Source organism: Peromyscus eremicus, chromosome 18 (genome assembly GCF_949786415.1).
Source record: "Peromyscus eremicus chromosome 18, PerEre_H2_v1, whole genome shotgun sequence".
Lineage (NCBI taxonomy): Eukaryota > Metazoa > Chordata > Mammalia > Rodentia > Cricetidae > Peromyscus > Peromyscus eremicus.
Genome location: NC_081434.1, coordinates 36,048,018 through 36,072,127, shown reverse-complemented (window position 1 = coordinate 36,072,127; position 24,110 = coordinate 36,048,018). Strand labels below are relative to the sequence as shown.

Genomic DNA, 24,110 nt, shown 5'->3' with positions numbered 1-24,110 from the left:
CATGGAACATTGTATTGCCAACGGGTTCTTTAAGATATGCAATTAAAAAGTAATTAGGGTAACTGAAGCATTGGAGGTTTTATATCTATGACAACCGCAAAAGACATGTGAGAAATTATAAGATAAAAAATGATTGTACTATTATAGCACTTTTTAAATACATCTGTGTATCAAAAGAAGTTTCTAGCAGGTTTTGCAGCAAAGATCTCCTGATTATTTGTGCTTCAGAACACTGGTACTGAACCGTTCCTCCCACCGGTTATGCTCAGGGGCTAGGAGAGAGACAACATGAGAAATGCAATTCTATCACATAAGCGAGGAGGGATTGTGATCGCAAGTTTTACAGGACCCTCCAAAGAGTGTCAGCTCTCCAAACAACCCCAGACGTCAGCCCCAGCTCCACCCCTTCCCTGCATGAGGCACTGAAGGTCCAGTTTCCTCACCTGTAAGATAGTGGCAGTCACACGCGCGCACACACACACACACACACACACACACACACACACACACACACACACACCGTTGTTCTGTAGTGGGTCTAGTGAAGAAAGAGCTATCCTATTCATAGGTCCTTGCATCCAGCAAGGCACCTAAAGCCTGAACATCAGAGTACAGTGTTCCCCTTGCCCTGCACTCTCAGCCTCCTGAGAACCTTGAAGAGAGAGAGAGCACTGAGTCGTCATCGTCTCCCCCACCCCCCCCCCCCGCTTCCGTTGTGAACGCACCCTTGCTTTGGGAGTGGAGAGGTATGGCAGAAAACGCGAGCAAGGTCCTGGGTTCCATCCCAGCGCCTGAGAACAAAGGAGGCGGTTAGGAGCAGAGGACAAACACAACAGCAAAGGGTTTGGACAGCCTCCTGCGGTCACAGCTCCCCTCATACATGCCAGTGACAGACGACTGCTCCCAGACAGGATTAGCAATAGGCAAGACGGCATATCTACTGCAGGATGTGGGAAATGGAAATGGTGAGACGCTCAGTAATTACTGTTTCATCTTGTTTTCTAATTGTCTGTCTGTCACCCAGACTGCTTTGGTTCACAGCAGATCTGGCGAGAGCTGATCCAGGATATGACGATTTTAGGCGGCTTATTATTATTAAATGAAAACAGTCCTTCCAAACCTGGTGTACATTTGTCCATGGGCGAGCACACCGAGTCACTTTGAATATGGCTGGTCTAGAACACTGGAGGGAGAAAGGAAAGCAGCCGGTTCCCAATGGCCTGCCCTGAGTCTACAATGTGTTGATTCTCAAAGGAAAACGATGACCACTGGTGTCATTTCTCCTAGAACATCATCGCTGAACATGAAATTCGTAACATCTCCTGCGCTGCCCAGGACCCAGAAGACCTCTCAACATTTGCTTATATCACAAAAGATTTGAAGTCCAACCACCACTACTGTCACGTGTTCACTGCCTTCGATGTGGTGAGTCTGCGCCCTCTTGGGATATAGACCCAAATATATACCCATATGTATGTGAGTCTATATGGGGATAGACAGATGATAGATAGATGATAGACAGATGATAGAAAGATAGATAGATAATAGATAGATAGATGAGAGACAGATGATAGATAGATAGATAGACAGATGATAGATAGATAGATAGATAGATAGATAGATAGATAGATAGATGATAGATAGATAGACAGACAGACAGACAGACAGATGATAGATAGATGATAGATAGATAGATAGATAGATAGATGATAGATAGATAGATAGATAGATAGATAGATAGATAGATAGATAGATACCAGTTTGCTCATGCTGCCATGACAAAAAACACCACAGACTACAGAGTGTAACCAACAGGAATTTATTCCCCATATTTCTGGAGGCCAGAAGTCCAGGACTGAGGTGACAATAAGCATGATTTCCTCTGAGTCCTCTCTCCCTCCCGCGTGTAAACAGTCAACCTTCTCGTGAGGTCCTTCCGTGGTCTTCCTTCCACAGAGATGCCTGCATCCAAATTTTCTCCTCTCCCGAGGACGCCAGTCAGATGGGACTAGAGCCCATACCAATAACCTGTTTTAACTCAGCCGTCTCCCACAAAGCCCCACCTTCCAATCCCATCACACCCCGGGGCGCTAGAGATTAGATCTCCAAGTGAGATTTTTTTTTTTTAGGTGATTGATATTCAACCCAAGAAGCCAAATAAATATTTGAGCAGGCTTAGCTTTCGTGAGTTTCCCACATTTTCAGTCTCTCATTCAACTTAGAACTCTATACTTTTCTTCTACCGCAGCTGTTGATACTCATCAACTTCACTTTTCAGATTAGAGAAATCCCTTTCATCTTCTGGTACTAAAAGTACAGTAAGATCTCCCAGCTTCCTGCGCCTTCATTTTCTCTATAGGTTGCTCTGGTGGCCGTTCCTAAGGATTAGGCATGATAAATATGTTTACCTCTGTAATAGTCAGGGTTTTTTTTTAATTGACTAGTAGTCAGATTAGATACTACACAAATAACAGTTGGGAGCCTCAAGGTTTGGCCCATGTGTTCCCTTCAGAGTAAATCCTAAAGTGACTTCCTGGGGTGTCACACAGTGTCTATCCATACTTGTCATTGGGCTTGTAAACTAATTTAGTTATTACAGACTTAGAAAACGAAGACGACTTCACAGTACATGTTCCTTTAGGATACGCACACCCTCAAGTTGCCTGAGTATAGCTCTGAGATAGGGAACCCGGGCCGTTCTGCAGTTGAGGCAGACAGAACAGATGTGACCGTGAGCCCCGAAATACTTTACAATCAGAAGAATTTGAAACGCCACTCTAGTTTGATTTTTCTACCCTGCTCACTGGATTTTAAATAGACAGGTTTGGAGAACTGAACAAAAATCAGTGTAACATATTTTGGCGTTTCCAGTCCATGGTTCAGTGTGGTGGACGCAAGAATATTCTAAGCCATTTCTTCCAGTTCTAACAAACTCCACAGACCAAGTCCAGCCATGTCCCAAATTTGCACCATGCTAAGAACTGTCAGCCAGGCTCACACTTATAGCCTTTATATCTTGCTGTGCACTGCTCAGTCCTTTAGGTTTTGATGATCGAAGACTGAGAAAGGATACATATGAGCTTTTAAAATGCACCCTTCTGTTTCAGGAGAGATGAGGAGAATAATACAAAGAGTGGCGTGTGTGGAAACAGTCAGGACTGCAAAGCAAAGTCTCCAGGGCTGCCTTAAGTCTCTCTAAATTCAATTGTTTGCACAGACTTGAAGTGCTGATTAAAGTCAGTCCCATTTGAGATTTACAGGACATGCAGTATCAGATTTTTGATGCCAAGAATGTATGTGTAACCTGCCATTCTTGTGAGATTCAGTTGTTTCTTTAAATAGTCGGATTTCTTTCCACAAGTATTTTGGTTTTCATGACACACCTTCCTCTAAGGGAGCTGGACTTGTGGTATAGAATGAAAAGGCAGATTCAGGGTCACACCCTGGACCAGCTTGCTTCTCTGCAGGGTCACACCCCGCCAGGTTCACACCCCGGACCCACTCCCCGATCTTAGACCTTTTCAGAGTCCCAACTTCCTGATGCCTAAAATGGAGACAAGCATTTGTGTCCCATGGCTTTTCACCAGGATTGAAATGGAAGACCACTGTAGGGCCCCTCATAAGAACAGGTCCAGTGCTGGCTGGCTCCTCCCCACCTCCTCCTTGCCAGCTGACATCAGCCATACACAACAGCTTGTCCCTTTTCTGCTCAACGACACGAGATAGGCTTTCCAGAGAGCAGTCACCATGCAGTATTTTCCCTCTGCTACGGAGAAAACCGGAACAGTAGGAACAAATAAAAATTGAAGTGGAAACATCGGGAAGAGCACACTAGCTCACCGGACCTCATGGCCCCTAAAGCTGTTTTCAACACTTTGTGTTCTGAGGCTGCTTTCCCCAAGAGATGCATCACTTTCAAAGAAAAAAAATACAATTAAAGATTCTATATGATTTCCTTTCACAAGACTTCCAAAAGCTAAACTAAAACCAGCACCTGTGGACATTTGGCCCAATGGTGACACCGTAATGTGGAGCTGAAATGAAGGATCGGGAGAGAAAAAAAAAAAAAAAAATCAAACCACAACTGTTTAGTTTTATGATCAACATGTCTTGATAAGTTTGGAGGACGTGTGGCAATTGTTGCAGTTCTTACCTTTCATCCAGATGTTTGGCTTAACGTAGACGCCCACAGGCTTGGAGTTTCTTGTATCTGCTCCCGAGGATTTTCGTTTTACACAAATCTGGCGTTTTAATCCTTTCTAAAATGCACACAGTTTGTCTAACTTCAAAAATAGTAACAAAGGTCATCAGCCTTGACCGGGACCTTGGAGATACCACAGCTTTGCTTGAAAAAAAAAAAAAAAGGTTCTTTGTATCTTTATGTAGGGCAATTCCATATTTTGGTCCAATCTTAAGGCTTTATGATTCATTTGAGGCAGTCCCCTGGGTTACCAGAGAGAACAGAAAAAAGTAACAGATTCCTTCTAAAGTTCAAGTGCATACGTAACCTTCTAGGTGGTATGGATAAGTGGGGTTTGGTTGGCGGTGGTGGTTGCTGTTTTCAGTTTGAGGTCATCAGCTTTTTGACCTTGTAGACCTTTTCCAGGCAGCGTACTTGAGCATGTTCCCATCACTACCACATGGTTTTATCTGCTGTCTACCATAAGCCTCAGTGATGTCTAGGAAGCTTCCCGTTTGTGAAATGTTTCAGAACCGTTTCCCGTGGAAATCCCGTGACCTACGGGGAGAGCACAAAGCCCTCCCGTGAAAGCGAGGCTGTGAATCTCACATAGTCTGTGTCCCAGGGGACGCTGTGGTGCACTGGTTGCAGGCAGGTTGGGAATGTTATGCCAAATGATATGTAATGTGCTGCCTGTTTCTATTATTTATGTCAACACTAAATTTACCATTTAATATTTTTCACGTTCAGATGACAGGGAGGGGAAAAACCAACAGAACAGAGTCAAACAAAATGAGTGGGGGTTATGGATTAGTTACCTTGGTTGCCGCTGTGATAAAAACAACTTCGGGAGGGAAGGGTTCACCTTGGCTCATGGCGTGTCATGGTAGGGAAAAGGGGGCCTCATGAACATGAGACACACTGGTCCCACTGCATCTGCCATCAGGAAGCACAGAGAGGTGCTGGGTTTAGCGACCTTCCCCCTTTTTCTCTCTTTAATATCGTCCGAGACCCCAGTCCACAGAGGTACAACTCCCTCCTCAGTGAAATCTGTCTGGAAACACCCTCGTAGACTCACCCGAAGATGTCTCTCCTTGTGTGTTTATAACTTCAGTCCAGTGGACAGCAAAGATTAATCACCTCAGACTGTTGTTTTGAGTTAGTTTGCTCCTGTGGGTCAGCAGCACCAAGCCCACGATGTGGTTTAGAGTCTGTTACGGCATCTGGTGTCTGTTCCTCTCATTGGCTGGCTAGGCCTGGAACCCTTCTCCATCTCTGTATATCGGGTCTCCCAGACTCCACCTGGGCAGGGGCATCTCAGAAGCGGGAGCAGAGGGGTTATGTTAGAAGAGAAGGATGTGTTTGAGACGAAGAAGTCTGAGACTTACAAATATATTTTTATCACCTTGACGCTCAGCCCCTGTGCGTGATGGGGAACTCTAAGACTGTGGCCGTGAACTTCCCAAGCTGTAGTCATCTTCCTAAGGCGGCTTCAAGGAGTCGGGAACTCACAGAACCAAGGGAATCTGGAGGCTTGTCTTCTCTAGTTCACTCAGTAATAAGTTGATGTGGGTAGATTAGAAATACATTGATGTTGCCGGGCGGTGGTGGCGCACGCCTTTAATCCCAGCACTCGGGAGGCAGAGCCAGGCGGATCTCTGTGAGTTCGAGGCCAGCCTGGACTACCAAGTGAGTTCCAGGAAAGGCGCAAAGCTACACAGAGAAACCCTGTCTGGAAAAAAACAAAAAAAAAACAAAAAACAAAAACAAAAACAAAAAACAACAACAACAACACAAAAGAAATACATTGATGAATTCTTTATTGGATGCTCTTTAAAAAATATGGGAAGGACTTCATTCAGTAGTTTTAAACATTAAAACACTTCTCTTTTTGCCAGACTAGGCATTGAACTCGGATCCTTGTGCATGCTGAGTAGGCCCTCTGCCACTGAGCTGTATATTCAACCCTCCCCGCCCCTTTTTCTAAACAGCATTAAAAGCTTTACCTTTTCCCATAGACCAGTGACTCTGTGAGTTGCAGCTCCTTTGGGAGTCGAACGATCCTTTCACAGGGGTTGCATATCAGATACTCATAACAATAGCAAAATTATAGCTATGAAGTTGCAACGAAAATAATTCTTCGGTTAGGAGGTCGCCACGGCATGAAGCGCTGTATTAAGGAGCGGCAGTGTTAGGACGGTTGGGAACCACTGCGCTAGACCCTTGTTAATTCTTAGTTCTCTATGAAGAGCACATTTGCAGGCTCTGCTATATTTGGACATGTTCATTCCTCTCTTACTTGCAGTTCTGCAGTTCTGTCCTCTGTGTGCAGAATGTGGTGGAGCTGAGATTGGCTTGGGAACACGTAGGGAATGTTGAAGCCATGGTGCTGGAAGTCAACACACGTGGCAGGTGGAGCTCCCTCTTCCCCGAGATTCTGTGGCTGAATGTGGGCCCTGAAAGGACCTAAACTAGAGGGATGGAAATGACAGTATGCGGAACACATGGTCAGCTGACTCTGTGGTAGCATGCGATACTGCCCCACCATCAGTGGATACCAAGCAAACTGAAGTACAGGGAGCTAACGCATGGGAGTCAAGCATACTGTGACCAGGAAAGGGTGCTTTGGGGTGTGTAGAAAAGGTTGTGTTGTGAGACCGGACACTGGGGAGGTTTAAGCCGAATTCCGCTCTGATCTCCTCCACTGTCAACACAGACGAGTAGGACCTATGTCAGCGTGTGACTCTTGGTGCGCTGTTTACTTCCTGATTTTCTCATCCATTTGATGAAATTTAGTTTCCTAAGCCCGTCACTAAACTATGGGATGGTCTCAGTGGAGTCTGAGATTCCCAAAGCAAAGCTTCCATTGCCTCTACAAAGTAGGAAATTTTCAAAGAAATTCTGATATTGTTATTAGTTGACCATTGACAACTGAATTAACATTATTTGTGATGCAGGTGGTTATTATCATTCTGCTTCTCATTTTCTCCAGCTGAAGGTGGCCTCAATCTATTTGACTCTGACACTATGAAAATAAAAGGCAATAGATGAAAACCTGAACATGCAGAGAGCTGTTACGATTAAACTGTAGTTCTGTCTCTGGTCTTTACATAGACAGGGTGGAGTTGCTGTCTACATGTAAAGGCGACCCTGACCTATCCAGCTAGTTGTTTCCAAGCCAAAAGTTGAGATGTACAGCAAATGTCCCTGACTGAATATTTTAGAATAGCATTTCAAGCTCTGTGATCCTTTCCCACCTGTGCTTCCCACAAAAAAAAGAATAGATGGACTAACGCTGCTGGGGGTCATTCCCTCATAGCTGCTTTCTACCAGCATCCCTCCCTGAGAGTCAACCAGGCCATAAAGCCAAAGGTGGGTGGATACACAGAGATTAATATTCTTTCCCCTCATTCTTTTTGTAACGGATGGTATATTAAATCAACCTCATTTTTGTACAGTTAGAAAGTAGGCATTTTGAATTTTTTCACAGACTTCTTCACTACATTTATATATGTGCAGTCATTCATCCGTATCCAAGGGAGGATAATTCTAAAGCCTGTGTGGATTGAAAGAGCCCCTGACACTCAACTCTCTTCTATAAAATGATACAATATTTGCATATGTCATTTATGTACACAATATCATGCATACTTTATATCATCATACAATGTCAACGCTATGTAAATGCTTCCCATAGTGTATTGTTTGGAAAAACAGACACAAGAAAAGAATTCATACCTATCCCATTAAGATGCAGTTTTTCCTACACATACAGAATCACCAATACAGACAGCTAATTGTATTTAGATAGCCCTCCAAAATAACTACCATAATGGTCACCATTTAGGGGTGTGGTCTTTGCAGTCAGCCCAGCTTTGAGTCCCAGGTTGGTTCTTAGCTTCATTGTTTGAGCAAGAATACCATTGGTCCTTGGCTCCCTTGTCTATAACACAAGAGATAACAACAGTACCCACCTCCTGTGGTCACTGTAAGGCATCACATTCAGTGAGGCACCACATACCTAGTTTACAGCAGGACGGGGTCTCCCAGAGGAGGGGTACTTGGCTGGAAGCTGGACATTTACTTTGTGAGAACATGTGGTAGGTTTGGAGGCATGACAACTCATTAATTCACTTCAGAAAGATGAGCCTGAGGCATCAGGCAGGCATGTGCAATGAGCAAAGAAAAAAAAGTCATCTATGTGTGCAGTCAGCCTTCCCCTCCACAAGCTCTGTATCCATGGGTTTCACCAGCCACAGATCAGAAATGCTCTGAAAAGAATTGACTATGGACTCAACATATAGCGACTGATGTTTCTTGTCAGTATCCCCGAACCGCTATCACATAGTGAGGTATTTGGACAGAATGTACATTTGCTCGGTATTTCAACTCATCTATGGCATAGAGCATATAGGAGGGTGTTCACAGGTGAGGTGCAAATGCTGCCTCGTTATATATAAGACACTCGAGCGTCCTCAGTTCAGTCCACATCCAGAGGGATGGCTGAACCGCGTTTACTAAGACAAGAAAAGGGGCACATCCGTTTGAGAAGTATTTTCAACAGCAAGGCCTTTAAAGAGGTCTTGAATTTGGTGAGAGCCCCATTTCCAAGGCTTCATGAGCCAGTAAAGAATCTGCTATAGTTTCCACTAAGTGCTTCAGCTGTTGAAGAAGAGGAAGAGGATGAGATCTGACCCTCTCTCCCATTTCCTTGCCAAGGAACTCAAGAGTCTTCCTTTATCCTAATAGTCCTGTCCCCCTAGGGTGGATGTAAGAGACCATACTGGCTAGAAACCTTAGAAGGTGAATTCATGAGCTCAGTTGACCCCATGCCACTGTGTGAGACCTCCGGGAAAACCTGGACTGTTACCAGGAAGCAAGTCATGACTGGGCGAGCATGCCATGCCTTCTATGCTTGGGGTGAGGCATGACACTAAACCTTAATAGAGACAGTGGGATGCTCTGCCACCTGCCAAAGCATTGTCTTTGAAAACTGTATGATGGCATGCAAAATCTGTTCATGATATAGCATTACATGAAAAGCAACTTATAAAAATGCACATAAAATATTATCCTGATTTGGTATTTAAATTCACATATATAAATATTCATATAGTTTATAAAGTATGTGAGGGTATATACAAATATAAAAAGAAAACACAACAGAGTATAGCAGTAGCTATATCCCAACAGTGGAATTTTACAGGTCAGGTTAATTTTCGTCCATATGCTCTGTATCTCCAACATTGTCATCATATACTCCTATTATAATTAAGGTAGAAAAGTAATTTCCTTTCTCTTTCAGTTAGCATAAATTAACTCCAAAGAAGGGCTCTGAATGGTGGCCAGTTAATATGTCAGTCCTGGTCCAGAGAAGCCTCTTGGTAAGGTCTCCTGTTTCTTTCTAAATGCTGAAGGTCATGATTAGGCAATAATATGTATTTCTATTAACTAGGCAGTTCGTTGGTGGTACTTGGGAAAATTACCTATAGGCAAAACTAAAGAGATGTCAATGGAATCTGTAAATATGCCCAGAATATTCTCAGTTATTTTTGCCTCTGGACGTGGGTGAAGCAAGTTGTAGATGAAGCTTATCCTAGCTCTTAAAACGCAAGACTTCAAGCAAAATAGAGACAGGGAAAACTGTGGCTTCTGTCTGAGGCCATAGTGACAACCCAGGCTGAAGACACTTTCCTCCATCCCAAGGCCATTGTGTTGCTGGCATTTGTTCAACTTTGTTCAGCAGGTCTTTCTTTGGGAGGAAAGATAAAATGAAGGGACTGGCCCCAGCCACCCGCAGTGGACTCATCTTGATCCTAAGATGCAAGTTCCCTCATCTTAGGGACCTCCTGCAGCTTCCTTCACTCGATCCAACACTTGCTGGGTACCCACCATATACTAAGCCCCCTTAGACTTGTGAAGCTGAAGGAGACTGGAACCCCTCAAGGCACCCCATCAACTAGGGAACCAGAGTTACAAAGGGAAAATCATGACAAATGCCATACAGTGGCAGAATTATGCCCAAGGGCTGAGGATCTACCAGAAAGAGACTCTAACGTAGCATGAGAGGAAAGGCAAGGAGACTCAGAGAGAGCCTGGAGGAGCTCATGCTTGGAAGGTGTCTACAAAGATGAGCAGTAACTCATCAAGCACAGATGCAGACAAGAAAAGAGTGCATTACTGGGTTAAATGTTCAGCCATTTTGGAATAGTTTTGAGGAGGTGATTGTTGAACTGAAGGGTTTCTTATGGTGTCAGGAATTGATCTTAGGGACTCAGACATGCTAGGCAAGGTCTCCATCATGAGCTGCAGCCCAGCACTCTTTTTACTTGTTACTTCGAAACAGGGCCACACGGGTTGCCTACACTGGCCTTGAATTCACTCTGTAGCCCAGGCAACCCTTAAACTTGCAGTCCTCCTGCCTCAGCCTCTTGATTGACTAGGACTGCAGGCCTGCACCTCCAGGCCCAGCTGAAATAATATTTTCTAAGATGACATCAGCCCTTGGTCATTGCCCCTTGAAACACTAACTGGAGGATGGTTGCATTCCACCATTAGGCCTTTGAATGATGTGTGTTCCTGGTTAGCACGGCTTCAACTGTACATGTCCCTCTGGATGCAGATACCTGTTACTTTTTACTTGTTGACTATATCAGTAACTGACTGGGTAGAAGATGGATGGCAGCTTCTCACCTGAGAATCTTAGAGCTCCCAGGATGGAAGGAGACCAAAAGACCACTTGGATCACACCCTCTTCTTCTTCTTCTTCTTCTTCTTCTTCTTCTTCTTCTTCTTCTTCTTCTTCTTCTTCTTCTTCTTCTTCTTCTTCTTCCTTTTCTTCCTCTTCTTCTTCCTCTTCTTCCTCTTCTTCTTCTTCTTCTTCTTCTTCTTCCTCTTCTTCTTCTCCTTCTTCTTCTTAAGATTTATTTTTATTATTTTATGCATATGAGTGTTTTACCTACACAAAGGTGTGTGCACCACACATGTGCCTGGTGCCTGAGGAGGTGGTGGGCCTCCATATAAGTACTGGGAACCAAACCTGGGTCCTTTGCCACAGCAGGTGCTCTTAACCACTGAGCCAACTCTCCAGCCCTTCACAGCCACTTCTTAGTCTGCCCCTTCAGTGAATGTGATAAGGAGGTCGTCCCTGCTGTATTTAGCCCATGCAGAAAATCCAACGGCTCTGCTCATGGTCTCTGTCACTGGAGCACACGGATACAGTGGGCCTGAGGGTAGTCCTGACACTTGGGTTTCTCTGCCCTTGCCTCCCAGGCGCAGGCACAGTCCTTATCCTTGAGTGTCATCTGGGAACCTCTTCCTGGTTGCAGGGAGCCTGTGATGATCTCAGGAAGTGCTCTTGTTAAGAAATAGCCAGATCTAGGGCTGTAGCTTCCAGTGCTATGGAACCGACACATTGTTCCATGATCCCAGTTATGAAAATGTGGCCACTGTTTTTCTAGTACTAGTAGGAAGTGTAGCCAGACAGGTCAGAAGGGTCTGCAGCTAAAGGGTGGCTTCCCCACCTAACTAGGGACCCTTCCCATCTCAGCTCACTTCCCTCCATGTCATACTTACCTGACGGCGTGGATGCTGTCTCTGCCATTCCGTATCAGCATGTTGTCAGGGACAGGCTAAGCAAAGTGACCCCTGTGGCAAATGCTTAAGTAAGTGTATGGCCACGCTGCTATGCTTCATGCTATCCAAGATTCAACACAGCGCCCATCAATAGATACATTAGGCCTGAATGTATGGGAGGGGGGACACACAAAATACAGGCTAGAATGCACACCAAAGTTCTAGAATAGCACAGTTCTAGTACCGATTGACAGCACAGAGCTCTGCGGCCACAAACTGGCCTCTGAATTTCTGGAGGTCAAGGTGAAGGAGGTGCTTTCTCTGAAAGGAAAGTATACTCCTTCCTCACAGAAAACAAATGCTCAGTGAGACTCCAGTCAGAAAGGATGTCCCCATGGTCCCCATGACGTACCTTCCCCCTAGTACCCAGCGTCCACTAGCATCTATACGATGAGTCTCCACAATGTGGTATCTTAGGGGGGCAATAAGTGTGGGAGTCAGGACACGCATGGAAAAAATTAAGCAGGACATCCAAGTTACACAAAACCCTGGCTGGTCTAAAGTCATACTTGATTTGAACTTGACCCTGCCACTCGGTAGCTGTGTCAACCTGGCCAATTTTATCAGTGTCACCAATCCTGAGTGCCTCATATGTGAAAGGGAGGTGGCCATTTATCCTGTGTAAGACATTGTGAGGGTTACATAGTCCAAAGACAGTCCAGAGTAGTGGTTCTCAAACTTCCTAATGCTGCGACCCTTTAATACAGCTCCTCATGTTGTGGTGACCCCCATCCATAAGATTGTTTTTGTTGCTACTTCATAACTGTAATTTTGCTACTGTTATGAATTGTAATGTAAATATCTGATATGCAAAAGATCTGATAGGCGATCCTATGGAAAGGTCGATCCTCAACCCCAAAGGGGTCAGACCCACAGATTGAGAACTGCTGGTCCAGAGCCAGGTCCCTGGGACACACACAGTCCTGTGGCAGCTGCTGAGAGGATTTAGATGAGGTGAAGGAGGCCCCACTGACATGGAGGAAATGCAGTTCAGTCCAAGCTCATAGATGATCAGACTTGATGCTAAGCTCCAGCCCTCCACAACTGTGAGCGTGGACTGACAGAGTGTCCACAGGTGAGAATCCCCAGAGTGACATTTTCACAGTGGGACTTGACTACAGATGGTTGACTCTTTCTTTTGTCTTTGGAGAAGAGTCTTGGAGATTTCTGATTAAAGGAAGTACCAGCTATTTTAAGATTCAACTGAGCAGATGTTAGAATTGAAATCCAATGTGAAAACTGAAGCATCTAAACAAGATTCATGACCAAATAGATGGCCGGCCTGCTGGTCCATGGAGAGGGGCCAGACTAGCACCTGTACACACATCCTGGATCGTGCTGGGAAATCGTTCCCGGTCCTCCCAGCCAAGAAGGGAAGAAGAAGCATAGAAGAACCCCGAGGGAAAACATGAGGAGTGAATAGGATGAGTGTGGGCATCAAAATAGAAAAATGTTACAATTGAAAAAATGATTCATCTTCATTTAAATGAAGTTCAAAACACAAAAGGAAGCTTAAGAAAAGTCATCCACAGTGGGGGTGTAGCTCAGAGATAGAACTCTTGTCTAGCAGGTGCAAGGCCATAAGTTTGATCCTCAGCATTTGTAGATGGAGAAGAGGAAGGGAAAAGGACAAGGGAGAGAGAGAGAGAGAGAGAGAGAGAGAGAGAGAGAGAGAGAGAGAGAGAGAGAGAGAGAGAGAGAGATCCACAAGCTTAACAGCCATGATAGCTAATGTTAATGTTTCAAGATATACTAGTTTCCTATGCTTATATTTCTACATATTTTTAAAGAAAGAACCCCACTGTTTAGCCCAGGCTGTCCTAGAACTTGAGATCTTCATGCCTTTGCTTCCTGAGCACTCAGGATTACAGGTAGGCACCAGCCTTTGCATAGCCTTTTAGCCAGTTCTTTTCAGTGAGTTGGTTTTCATCTTTTTTTTTTTTTTTCCAGACAGGGTTTTGCTATGTAGCCGTGGCTGTCCTAGAACTCACTCTGTAGACTAGACCTACCTCGAACTAACAGAGATTTGACTGCCTCTGCTTCCCGAGTGCTGGGATTAAAGGTGTGCACCACCACCATCCAGCATCGGTTTTCCTCTTAAATGGCTATCCAGAATTCCACTTCATGGCACTTGTATGCTATATGAGCTGTTCATGAATTTTTTATACATTGTAATGAGTGCTCTAAGACACATTGTCATTGAATCCTTGAGCCTAACAGATTTTTCAAGCTAAGTGGAGAATTCCTAGAGAGCACTACTAACGTGTTCCATACCCTGGGGACCAGGACTTTTCCTAGGGGGACAGATTGCTTACAGTCTATGATACAGTTTTTCTACAATCAAACGGAAGAATGTGTCAGGTTAGCCTCAGGATTAGGATGCAGGATAATGGGGTGCACCTCTTGGTCTCTCTGTAGTCCTCCTTTGTTTGAGGAGAAGCTTGGTGGGACCTTTGGATGAGCGTTTCATGGACACTATTGATTAGACACAGGCCCGGGAGCAGGGGCATGACCACAACAAGCTCAGTAAATGTCTTGATGGTGCTAAACTGTAGTCCTGGCTGCCTGGAGGAGCCCACCGCAAATGCCCGAGACCTCCACATCCCCACTCTGCAAAGGGGAAACAAGTTTGCATCTATGCGGTACCATTAGATGCCATCCTTGAGATATGATCGCCCCTTAAGTTCCTCATCCACTAGAGATCCTTAGGGAAGAGGAAATGGGGAGGAAGGTGTGATTTTTTTTTTATATGTACTCCCATTTTTACCCCCACTGAATTGGGCCTCTCTGCCTTTATCCTAAGTGATATAATCCATGTAGAGCACTTTGCATGGTACATGGCACACGGTAAATAATAAATGTGCGTCTATATTGTCATTGGGTTCAGTACTGTTGTTAGTGAGCCTCAGTAGGATCCAGTAAGGCAGGTGGCTACGTAAGACAAGAAAAGTGAAGGTCACAGTAAGCTGTTTCTAATCATCACCCCCACAATCACACCAAATTGGCAATGCACATGCTTGTTACCAACTTTCACTGGTCTGCGTAAGGGAGAAAACAAGCAAAGCCTCTTGCCATGTGTCTCTAGAGATTTATGGTAGACAGGTAAACTGGAGATGGGACCCACAGCCTTCAATGTGCTAGATAAGCATTCCACCACTGAGCCCCAGGTGACTAACTGTCCTCTCATAAGCCACAAGATGCAGGGCGAGCCTAGGTCGCAACTAGGCAGCATTTGAGTTGGGAAGTCACAGATATAAACCTAAGTGAATTCCAGTATATGTCCACAGGTAGCAATAACACAAGATGAGAACCAGGCCATGCTGACTTCAAAGGTTCGAAGCCTGTGTGAAGGAGTAACTGTGACATTTTGACAGGGCTGGCCCCCAGACCTCAACTTCCTGGTAGCCAGGGCTAGGGTGGGATGAATCCAGGATGGGGCTCCCATGCCGAGCGCTGTCCACCACAGCTCAGAGACTGGGGGCTCCACTTCACACACTGCCTGAGCCGGGGAAGGCTCAGCCAGCCTTCCTTTGCTGTTTATGGTGTTCTGTTATAGACTGTGTAGTAAGCACCGCAAAAGACAGAGGTACAAAACAACCTCTGCTTCATTATCCCTCGTGATGCTCTAAATCCACAGGTCAGGCTGGGCTCTGAGGCTCTGCTCTCTGCTCCCCAATATCTGGGGTCTCAGTTGGGCCAGCTTGAATGGTTGCAGACATCGGGATGGCTCACCTTATGATCTGCCTAGGCCCTGGGGTTCCTCCATGTACTGTGTGCCGAATGGCACCTTAAGTCCTACACCTAGGGGCTAGGCTGGGAAATGTGAGGCGGTGGGACTGATCCGGTCTGGTCCTTATCAGGTGGCACCTTCCCCTGGTTCACTCAGCATCCAGGCAGAGTGGCTCCAGGGTGGTCAGACTTCACACAGTACTGACTCCCAACGCAAATGCTACACCAAAGGCCCAGGCAGAGGCTACAAGACTCCTCCCGGTCTTTACCACACTAAAATTGCCTTTACATTACTCATGGCAATTAACGTATTAATATAATGAACATTCTTAATGTATAATTAAGTCCTACTACAATATGGTTTTCTGTTTTGTCCTAACAGTGTCCAGCCCTCATAAAAACAATTCTCCTTCTGTTGTACACAGTAGGGATGACACAGAGGAGGGAGGCAGGGTGACCCTGCAAAGAATACATTACAGTATGTCTAGCTGGGTTGAGGGTATGGCTCCATGGTAGAGCATCTGCCTGCCCAGGGCCCTGGGTTCCATTGGTGGAGGAGGGGAGAAGAGAGGAAGGAAGGAAGGAAGGAAGGAAGGAAGGAAGGAAGGAAGGAAGGAAGGAAGGAAGGAGGGAGGGAGGGAGGGAGGGAGGGAGGGAGGGAGGGGAGGAGGGAGGGAGGGAGGGAGAGAGGGAAGGAGGGAGGGATGTCCCTGCTGGGTCGTGGTACTCTGAGACAAACAGTGTAAAACTCAGTGCCTATGGGCCCCTCCCTCACATCCAACATCCATGCTTCAAACATGAAGGCTACAGAAAAGATGGAGAGGTAACAATATCCAATTCTTCAGCGAATCGCAAGAGAACATTCTAAATCGTCCTTTAAAAGAGCAAGACACAGTGGGCAGTGGGGACGCACAACTTCAATCCCAGCACTCAGGAGGCAGAGGCAGGTAGATCTCTGTGAGTTCGAGGTCAGCCTGGTCTACAGAGCGAGATCCAGGACAGCCAAGGGCTACACAGAGAAACCCTGTCTTAAAAAAAAAAAAAAAAAAAAAAAAAAAGCAGGACACACGTCAGCACTGGGGAGGCTGAGGCAGGATGACTGCCACATGTTCAAGGCCAGCTGGGGGCTGGACTGGTCTCCCAGTCACTCATTTAAAAGGAAAGGGCAAAACATCTGTTTATCATGCAGAAGCTTTCCGCTTTTCCCATAGTAACCCGCGGTAACCACGTGAAGGTCTCAGCGCTCAAATGAGCAGCCTTGGCTCCCACGTGAAGGTGCTTACACAGCTCTCACTTTCAGGAACTTGCCTGAGGCTGGTGGTGAAGGAATTTGCACTCTAAGCTCACTGCACCCACGTGCTTGCTTAGATTCTCACCAGACCCCCCCAGACACGAGTGTCTGCTTCCGTGCACAGACACCAGACACTTTCCGCAGAAAGAGTTAGCGAGACCAAGAACGGCAATGTCCTCCTGACACCAAGGGAGTCAGAAGCCCTTTCGTCCTCCTCCGCGAACCCTGCCGCCGCCGCCGCCGCCGGCCCTGAGGCGAAGCTGACAGTGCCTTGTGACGTGTGTGCCGAGTGTAGGCAGAGGAAAGGGCTCAGCCCTCTTTGTGCAGTGATGGTCAGAGCCGCCTCCCAGTCCTCCTCCACTATCATTTGCTAGTGCGTTGTTAATTTACTTTGTCTGACTCATCCGTGGAGGCAAACACGGCTTAGTGCTCTGTACTTCGGGGAAATGTGTGGCCTGGCTGTGCAAGGGACAGGATCTCAGCGTCACATGTCCGTCTGATAGGAGCTCAGAGATTGACTCACCCTCTGTCAAACCAGCTCTCGAGATCATAGGCCTTGCCCCTACTTGGTTCGAAGACCATGGCTTTGACCTAAAATCTGGTTGATCTAGAACTGGTGGATCTCTTCCCCCATGGCCTTGGAAGGCCATCCCATGTCCTCCATCCTCACTGAGTGCTGAGGACAACAGTAGTCCCTAACACACTTCTCCCAGCAGCATGCTGGGAAGGCATGGAGAGAATAAGAATGGCAAGACATAGTGCGCTTTTAGCAGGAGCAGAGTGCTACCTGAACATTTGAAAAGCCATAAAGAAACGTGGTAGTGACAGTCACAGAACGAAGACCTTGGGAAAGACCGTGGCTGCTCTCAGCCAATGCAGCCGCACCGAGAACATTCTCAGGCTCGGGGTGTGGCTCGACACAGAGCCTTCGCTAAGCATGTATGAGGCCACAGGTTCAATCCCCAGGCGCGTTCTGTGTGGACCCCACTTCTATGGCACCCACTTCTATGATGCATTCTGACCTCGGAATGTTGGGGCTCCAATCCCTCCTTTGAGTGGCTAATGTCAACGTTGTCCCTGTGAGAGAAGATCAGGGGGAAGCTTCACGTGGGGGGAAAAAGCAGAAATCAAAAGTCAGTATGTGATGAAGGGCAGAAATCATCCTGAGAGAACTGGTCTGAGGAAAGACCGTACCTCCCAGGAGAAGTTTGGTGTGGCAAAAATCTCCTGTCTCTTGGTGATTTGATGATAAAATATAGAGAGTGAACCCTCGGGAAGTGCAAAGAAAACTTAAGAAATAGACAGATAATTGGCTCCATTTGAACAATGTTTGCATGCTCACTGCTTGCTGCAACTGTGAGACTCCACACCAGCATGACTAATGCCTCTCCCCCGGCCTAAATTAGATTTTGATTGTGTTTCGTATATATTCACTGAATCACAGATGTTTGAGGTAAAAAAGACCCAAACTTCTCGGGAACACCTCCCAGGGAGCGTGTGGGATCATCAGCGCAGGCGTGACACCCCTACTAACCCCTTTCCACTCCAAGTTCTCGGGAGCACAGAAGCCGCCCCCAAGGATGCTGCCCACCTGGAGAGCCCCTGGGGCTGGGGGCGCTGCATGAGGACTCTGTGTATATAGGGGGTTAATGGAGGAGACCCCGCAGTGTGGCTCCACACTGGATGCTGCCTCAGTGACTAGTGCCCAGAGAGTCCTGTTCTCAGAGGTGTTCCCTGAGCTGCTGGAGCTTCCGGTGGAGAGAGCAGTTGAGGGTCCACACCAGCTCCCCGTCCTACATGGCTCCTCAGCTGTCCATTCCTTCCGAACCACCGTGCGTGCCGCCAGTGGCAAATGTTTTGTCTGTTTGTTTTTCTTGCAGAATTTAGCCTATGAAATCATCCTAACACTGGGACAGGCATTCGAGGTCGCTTACCAGCTAGCTCTACAAGCCAGAAAAGGGGGCCATTCTTCCACCCTTCCAGAAAGCTTTGAAAACAAGCCCTCCAAACCCATCCCCAAGCCCCGCGTTAGCATTCGCAAGTCAGTGGTAAGTAGAAGAGAAAGGGCATCTCTAAGTCTGCATCAGGAGGGAAGGGGGTTGTAAACAGGGCCCGGTGGTACTTGGGGGAGGCCTTTGGAATCCAGCCTGCCCTCCCCTCTCCTGTCCTTTCCACTGGTCTCCTGCTGGCCTGTGACCATCATCCTTATCCTGGTTCCTGCAGTCTCAGAGAATCCCTCTGCCCAACCCGAAGGTACCAGAGAAAAAATCCCATTTTCACTGCCTCCTGCAGCAGCCTCGTGAGGGCAGGCTACTGGCTGTTTGTGACATGTCTTACCAGAAGGTCTAGAAAATTCTGGGGGCAGCTTTCTCTGGGCCTCACCTGCCATCCTATCGGGTCAGGCCTCTGCCCTCCAGAGAGATTTGCAGAGGCTCAAGGTGAGGATGCTCTGGTACCCTCCTGGCAAAAGCCAGCTAGATGCCACAGGTTCTGTGTCTTTCAGGAGGCCAGGGCATCATCTTTGAGATGCCTGGGCCACATCCTGTGTGCCTTCCCTCTGGACAGCTGAAGCTCTTTGCAGCCTAGTCACTGCTAGAAGGTGACACCCCGTCCTCCTTATCATCTGCCTCCCTCCAGGAACTTCCTCCCTTCCCTCCCTCCCACAGGCTCTGCAGACATCCTGTCCCAACAGGCTGGTATGACTTCAAAGCGGCCGCCTCTGGTAGTAGCAACACCCCAAAGCTGGAAGGCTCCCAGCCAGCTTCCCATCTGCTTTCTGCTCCAGCTACCATCCTGCATCCTAGACTCTCTGGGATTGGCACCGGGCAGGCCCCCAGAATGCATTGCCCCCTCACCTCACCCTGCAATCTTTCCATCTGCCACATTCTCCTCTCAGCAGCTCTCAGCCTCCATGTCATGAGGACGTAGACATTTTTAACCTCCAAAGAGAGGTTCCTTCCTGGGTGACGATGTGGCGCCTGGTTTACACCTTCGGGGCCCTCTCTCTCTCGTCTCTGCTCTTGGTAACTTCCACACCCACGGGGATGACCCCTCAGCATCTGACCTCTTCATCATCCCCGACAGTTTCCTCCTACATCCCAGAAGGGAGCTTTTCCTCAGCTGACTGGTCATCACCAGTGACTGTACCTCTCAAATCCCACACTACACTCCTACTCCTGACCTTCCCGCCTGCCTCAGCACCACCCCAGCCCATGCGTCCGGCTCTCTATCTCCAGGCCCGACACACCCCAAACTTGCAAGTGCCTGCTCAGTCTGTTTTTAAGCATCCCCGCCTTCCTGTTTAAGCCAACACAATTCCTTGCTTCTCTCCTCCCTCTTCTGGGCTCAGTAAACAGCCCAGCTCTTCGCCATACTGCTTGTACCCAAACCCACAAGTTACCTTGACTCCTCTTGTGTCCACACTTCTGCATTCAGCCCATGAGCAGAGTCCGTTCTTTGCTCCCCCAGAACATACCTCCAATCTGCCCATTCCTCTCCACTTCCCCCATCACCCCCCAATCCAAATCCAAGCCCAGTGACACCCCCCAGGCACTCCCTTTCTCCACACAGCAGAGATCATGGCACCCAGGAAATACCAAAACCTAATTTCTCACCCCACTTTGTGATGCCCAGGTCTGCTCAGTCCTACTTGTCTGGATGCCAGTTGTCCCCTACACCAGGAATGCTCTCTTCCGCCTCTCCCAACTCCCGATGTGCATGGCCTACTCCATGGTATCATTCAGGTTTCAGTTGCATGAAGAAGCTTTCCCTGACTAAAATAGATGCCTGGTTACACTGTAGACCCCTGCTCATTCCCTGTAGTAGTTACTGAGTTTTTTACTTACCACTTATGTCTGCCTCTCTTCCTCTACAAAAATATCTGCTTCATGAAGTACACTGGCATGCTGTCCCCCCCAGGGCCAGGTCTACAGCAGGCACTTAACACACATCTGTTCTTAAAAGAAATGAGGTCCCGAGGGTGGATTTAACGACTGTGTCTTTGAGTCTGATCGGGTTTCTGGGTGTCCAGGAATGCACAGCATGTTTGGGGGGGATTGTCACTTAAGTTACTATATTCCTTCTCATGTGGGCTGGGTAAGTCTGTTCACTGCGGGTGCCTCCATGCAGCTTTCCTGTGGTCCACGTAGACTTCTTCCAGAAGAGCACAAAGCGTTTGTTGCCATAAGGGTTCATAGAATATTCATCTAAGACGCCCTCTCTGGGAAACAGGAAAATACACAGTGAAAAATGCTAATGTCTTCACCTGGCTCAGGATCCAGTCCCTCACCAGGCTTCGATATTCCCATTTCCTCGGCTCTGGTGGTTTACTGTTAGGAAATAGTGCTCCTGAGACTGGGAAGTCCTTCCCTCCGCCCATAGGGACACAGTGGAAACCCAGCAGAAGGCAGCCAGCAGAAGGATAGGCACAGAGGCACAGACCCTGCAGCCTCTAGCAGGCTGGTAGAGAAAGTCTGAACGTGCCTTCCAGAAATTCCTCGGCCCAATTTACAGAGCAAAGTAGATAGCCAAAGGATGAGAGAACTGTTAGGGAAAGAGCGTAGCTACGGCCTGTCAGAGCTCACACTAGCTACTGCCCAGGGAATGGCCTGCCTGGCTTTTCGCAAAGCACAGAGACAGGTGAGGCCAAGGCCCAACCTCCCAGGCCCTTGATGACCTCTTCCCTTCCTCTGCCTCCCGGTCTCCTGTCCATCTCTCCCTGGGATCTGTACCTGCCTTCTGTCCACCCCAGTACCTCTTCTCATCCTGGAAGCCCGCTCGCTCATTGTCTTAACAGTATTGATTGTCCAAGTATTTATTGTATGCCTGCTTGGCACTGGGCTGCCAGGCGTTTCCCCCCACCTGGGTTTGGAGAAAACAGCAATCAAGAAAGCATAAAACCCCACCTTTATGGGCATGCATTGTGGAGAGGGAGTAGGCATTGAGTCTGCTGGCGTATGTGTCAGTAAGGGAGAGGAAGGGGGAAGCAGAAAAGTTGAGGTGTCGTTTTTCTGTAGAGGGTGTGGCAGGTACAGCTTCTAGGAGAGGAAGTGGCATTGGAGCCAAGACCTGGACCACCCTGGCTAGGAAGGAGCCAACAGGGAGAGAGGAGAGGCCTTGCGCAATGATGGGTGCCCGAGGACCAGCTTCGGGGCGGACCCCGATGGAGGGTGGGGACCGCCGCTGCTCCCCTGCCTGAGCCCCGGGGGCGGGGCCGGGGTCTCACTCGCGTCACCCTTGCAGGCCCCTGCAGAGTCGCTGTGCAGTGCAGGTACGAAAGCGCGAACGCCGCCGCCGCCGGGTCCGCCCCGCAGCAGCGCGGCGGGGCGCGCGGGGCCCGAGGTGGGGTTCCCGCGGCGCCCCCGCGGCCGCGCCGCCGCCCAGCTGCCGGATAACGGGCATCAGCCTTTCTGTTTTAAAGCAGATCGACCCTTCTGAGCAAAAGACTCTGGCCAATCTGCCGTGGATTGTGGAGCCGGGGCAAGAAGCCAAGAGGGGCATTAATACCAAGTATGAAACCACGATTTTCTGATACTGCCCGCCGCCCCGAGTCCTTCGCGGTGCCTAGCTCGCCAAGCAGTCCCCGCAGCAGGCTTTCCTTCGCGCCTCCTCCTCCTCCTCCGTGTCCACCCGCCCCGGGAGGAAGACTGCTCAGCTCGCGTGGCCTCGTCACGGGCGGAAGGGAGCTTTCTGCCAGCGAGACTTTGCCGCCCCTAGAGGCGCGGGGTGGGGCGGCTGCGCGGGGCGCCCCGACTCCGCCGCCACCGCCTCCCTCCGAGGTACTGCTCAACTGCCCCGTTCTTGCTTTGCTTTAGTGGGGGGAGAAATAACCTTTTTTTAAAAAGAAAGCGAAAGGGGGTAGGGGAGGTCTCCAGGACTGCCTCCAAGTCTAAAGCATCTTGGGTTTCAGTTTTTTTTTCCACCGTCAGCCGGTTTGGAAGGGAAAGGCAGAACAGTACTAGCCGCCCCCACCCCGACCCCGACCCCCCAAAGCACCTGTAAAATCATTGTGATCACTGAGTACAGTTTCATGCAAAGAGACAAAGCAACCCTCACGATTGCCAGGAAATTCTGTCTCCCGATTTCTATATTTGTGGATTTTATATGTAATCAACTATGTCAGATAAAGGAAACCTTTATTGAATGATTCAAAAATTTAAAAGTGATTTAAAAACAGAGGAATTTATTATGCACAGAAAAAAATGTGTCTTGTATTAAATATTTTTATTAAAAGGATGTTTCATTAATGCATTCATAAGAACACTGCGTTTGTTGTGCGGGATGTTTCTGGTTTCAAGTGACTCCATCTCTACTGTTTTGAGAACTGGCCCAGGTGTGGCGAAACTCTGAGGCCGTCCCTGGAGCAGGAAATCGGGCTTGCGCTAGGGGTGACCCCAGTGTCGACGCAGCCGCAGCCCGCACAAGCGGTTTATAGGGATTTTTTGGGTTTCTTTGTTTTAACCTTCGAGGTGTTTTAAAGAACATGTTTAACAAAAAATATAATCTAGGGCTTCTGCTGTCAAGATTTCTGTCATGGAAACCTTGTTTGAGAATGGTGTTAATAAAATTCTATTGCAAAATTTTTTTCTAGAAAAAAATAAATAACACAAAAAAAGAAGAAATTCCAAAGTAATAAAGACTTTTCTTGAAACAGATTAAAAAAATGTTTGCTTACTATTTGATTAAATAAATTTACTTACGTTTCTTTAAGGTATTTTAATTTTTTTAATGTCTCTGTGGAGTATTTGTATGATACCATAATGTATATTTCTGTAGAATCAAATTATATAAACAGTACCAATATCATTATAGAAAAATAACATTTTAATGTATATTGTTCTAACCGATCATATTGTGAATCATTTTGAAGTTCATTATAGCGATATTGATAAATTGTGAACTTGTCTTAATGTTTTTTTTATTAACCAATATTATTTTAAACCTGAGATTATCATATTCATCAGTTGGTGAGTTTTGAAGAAAAACTAAATTTCATTTCAACTGACAAATGTATATGGTTTTAGTTCAGTGTTGGAGAATTTTAATACAATATTAAATTACTTGAACTGAATAGTTCCTTGTATATATTTTGCCTATTCACTGTTGATATGTATGTAGTAAACGGAGAGGAAAATAACACTAAAATATGGTACCAAAAGGAACTTGTATAGGAACGCAGCAGCCGGTGGCTTTGCCGAGACACACGCATATGTGTAAATAAGCTTGGGCTTCCAGTTATAAATTTTGTAATTTTTGTCATTATTTATATCCTATTAA

The 24,110-nt window shown here is 47.1% G+C and overlaps 1 protein-coding gene across 2 annotated transcripts in view; it reads left to right on the top strand.

The window, feature by feature from the left end:
- Anks1b (ankyrin repeat and sterile alpha motif domain containing 1B) overlaps positions 1–24,110 on the top strand; it is a 77,949-nt gene extending 53,839 nt beyond the window's left edge. The window contains exons 7-9 of one of the 2 annotated variants that reach the window (XM_059245701.1): positions 1,288–1,425; positions 18,716–18,883; positions 22,258–24,110. In XM_059245701.1, coding sequence (XP_059101684.1) covers positions 1,288–1,425; positions 18,716–18,883; positions 22,258–22,365 — 414 coding nt within the window. In that variant the 3' untranslated portion in view covers positions 22,366–24,110. Of the gene's footprint in view, positions 1–1,287; positions 1,426–18,715; positions 18,884–22,254 lie in introns of both variants that reach the window. The other variant, XM_059245700.1, reaches the window with a different exon arrangement.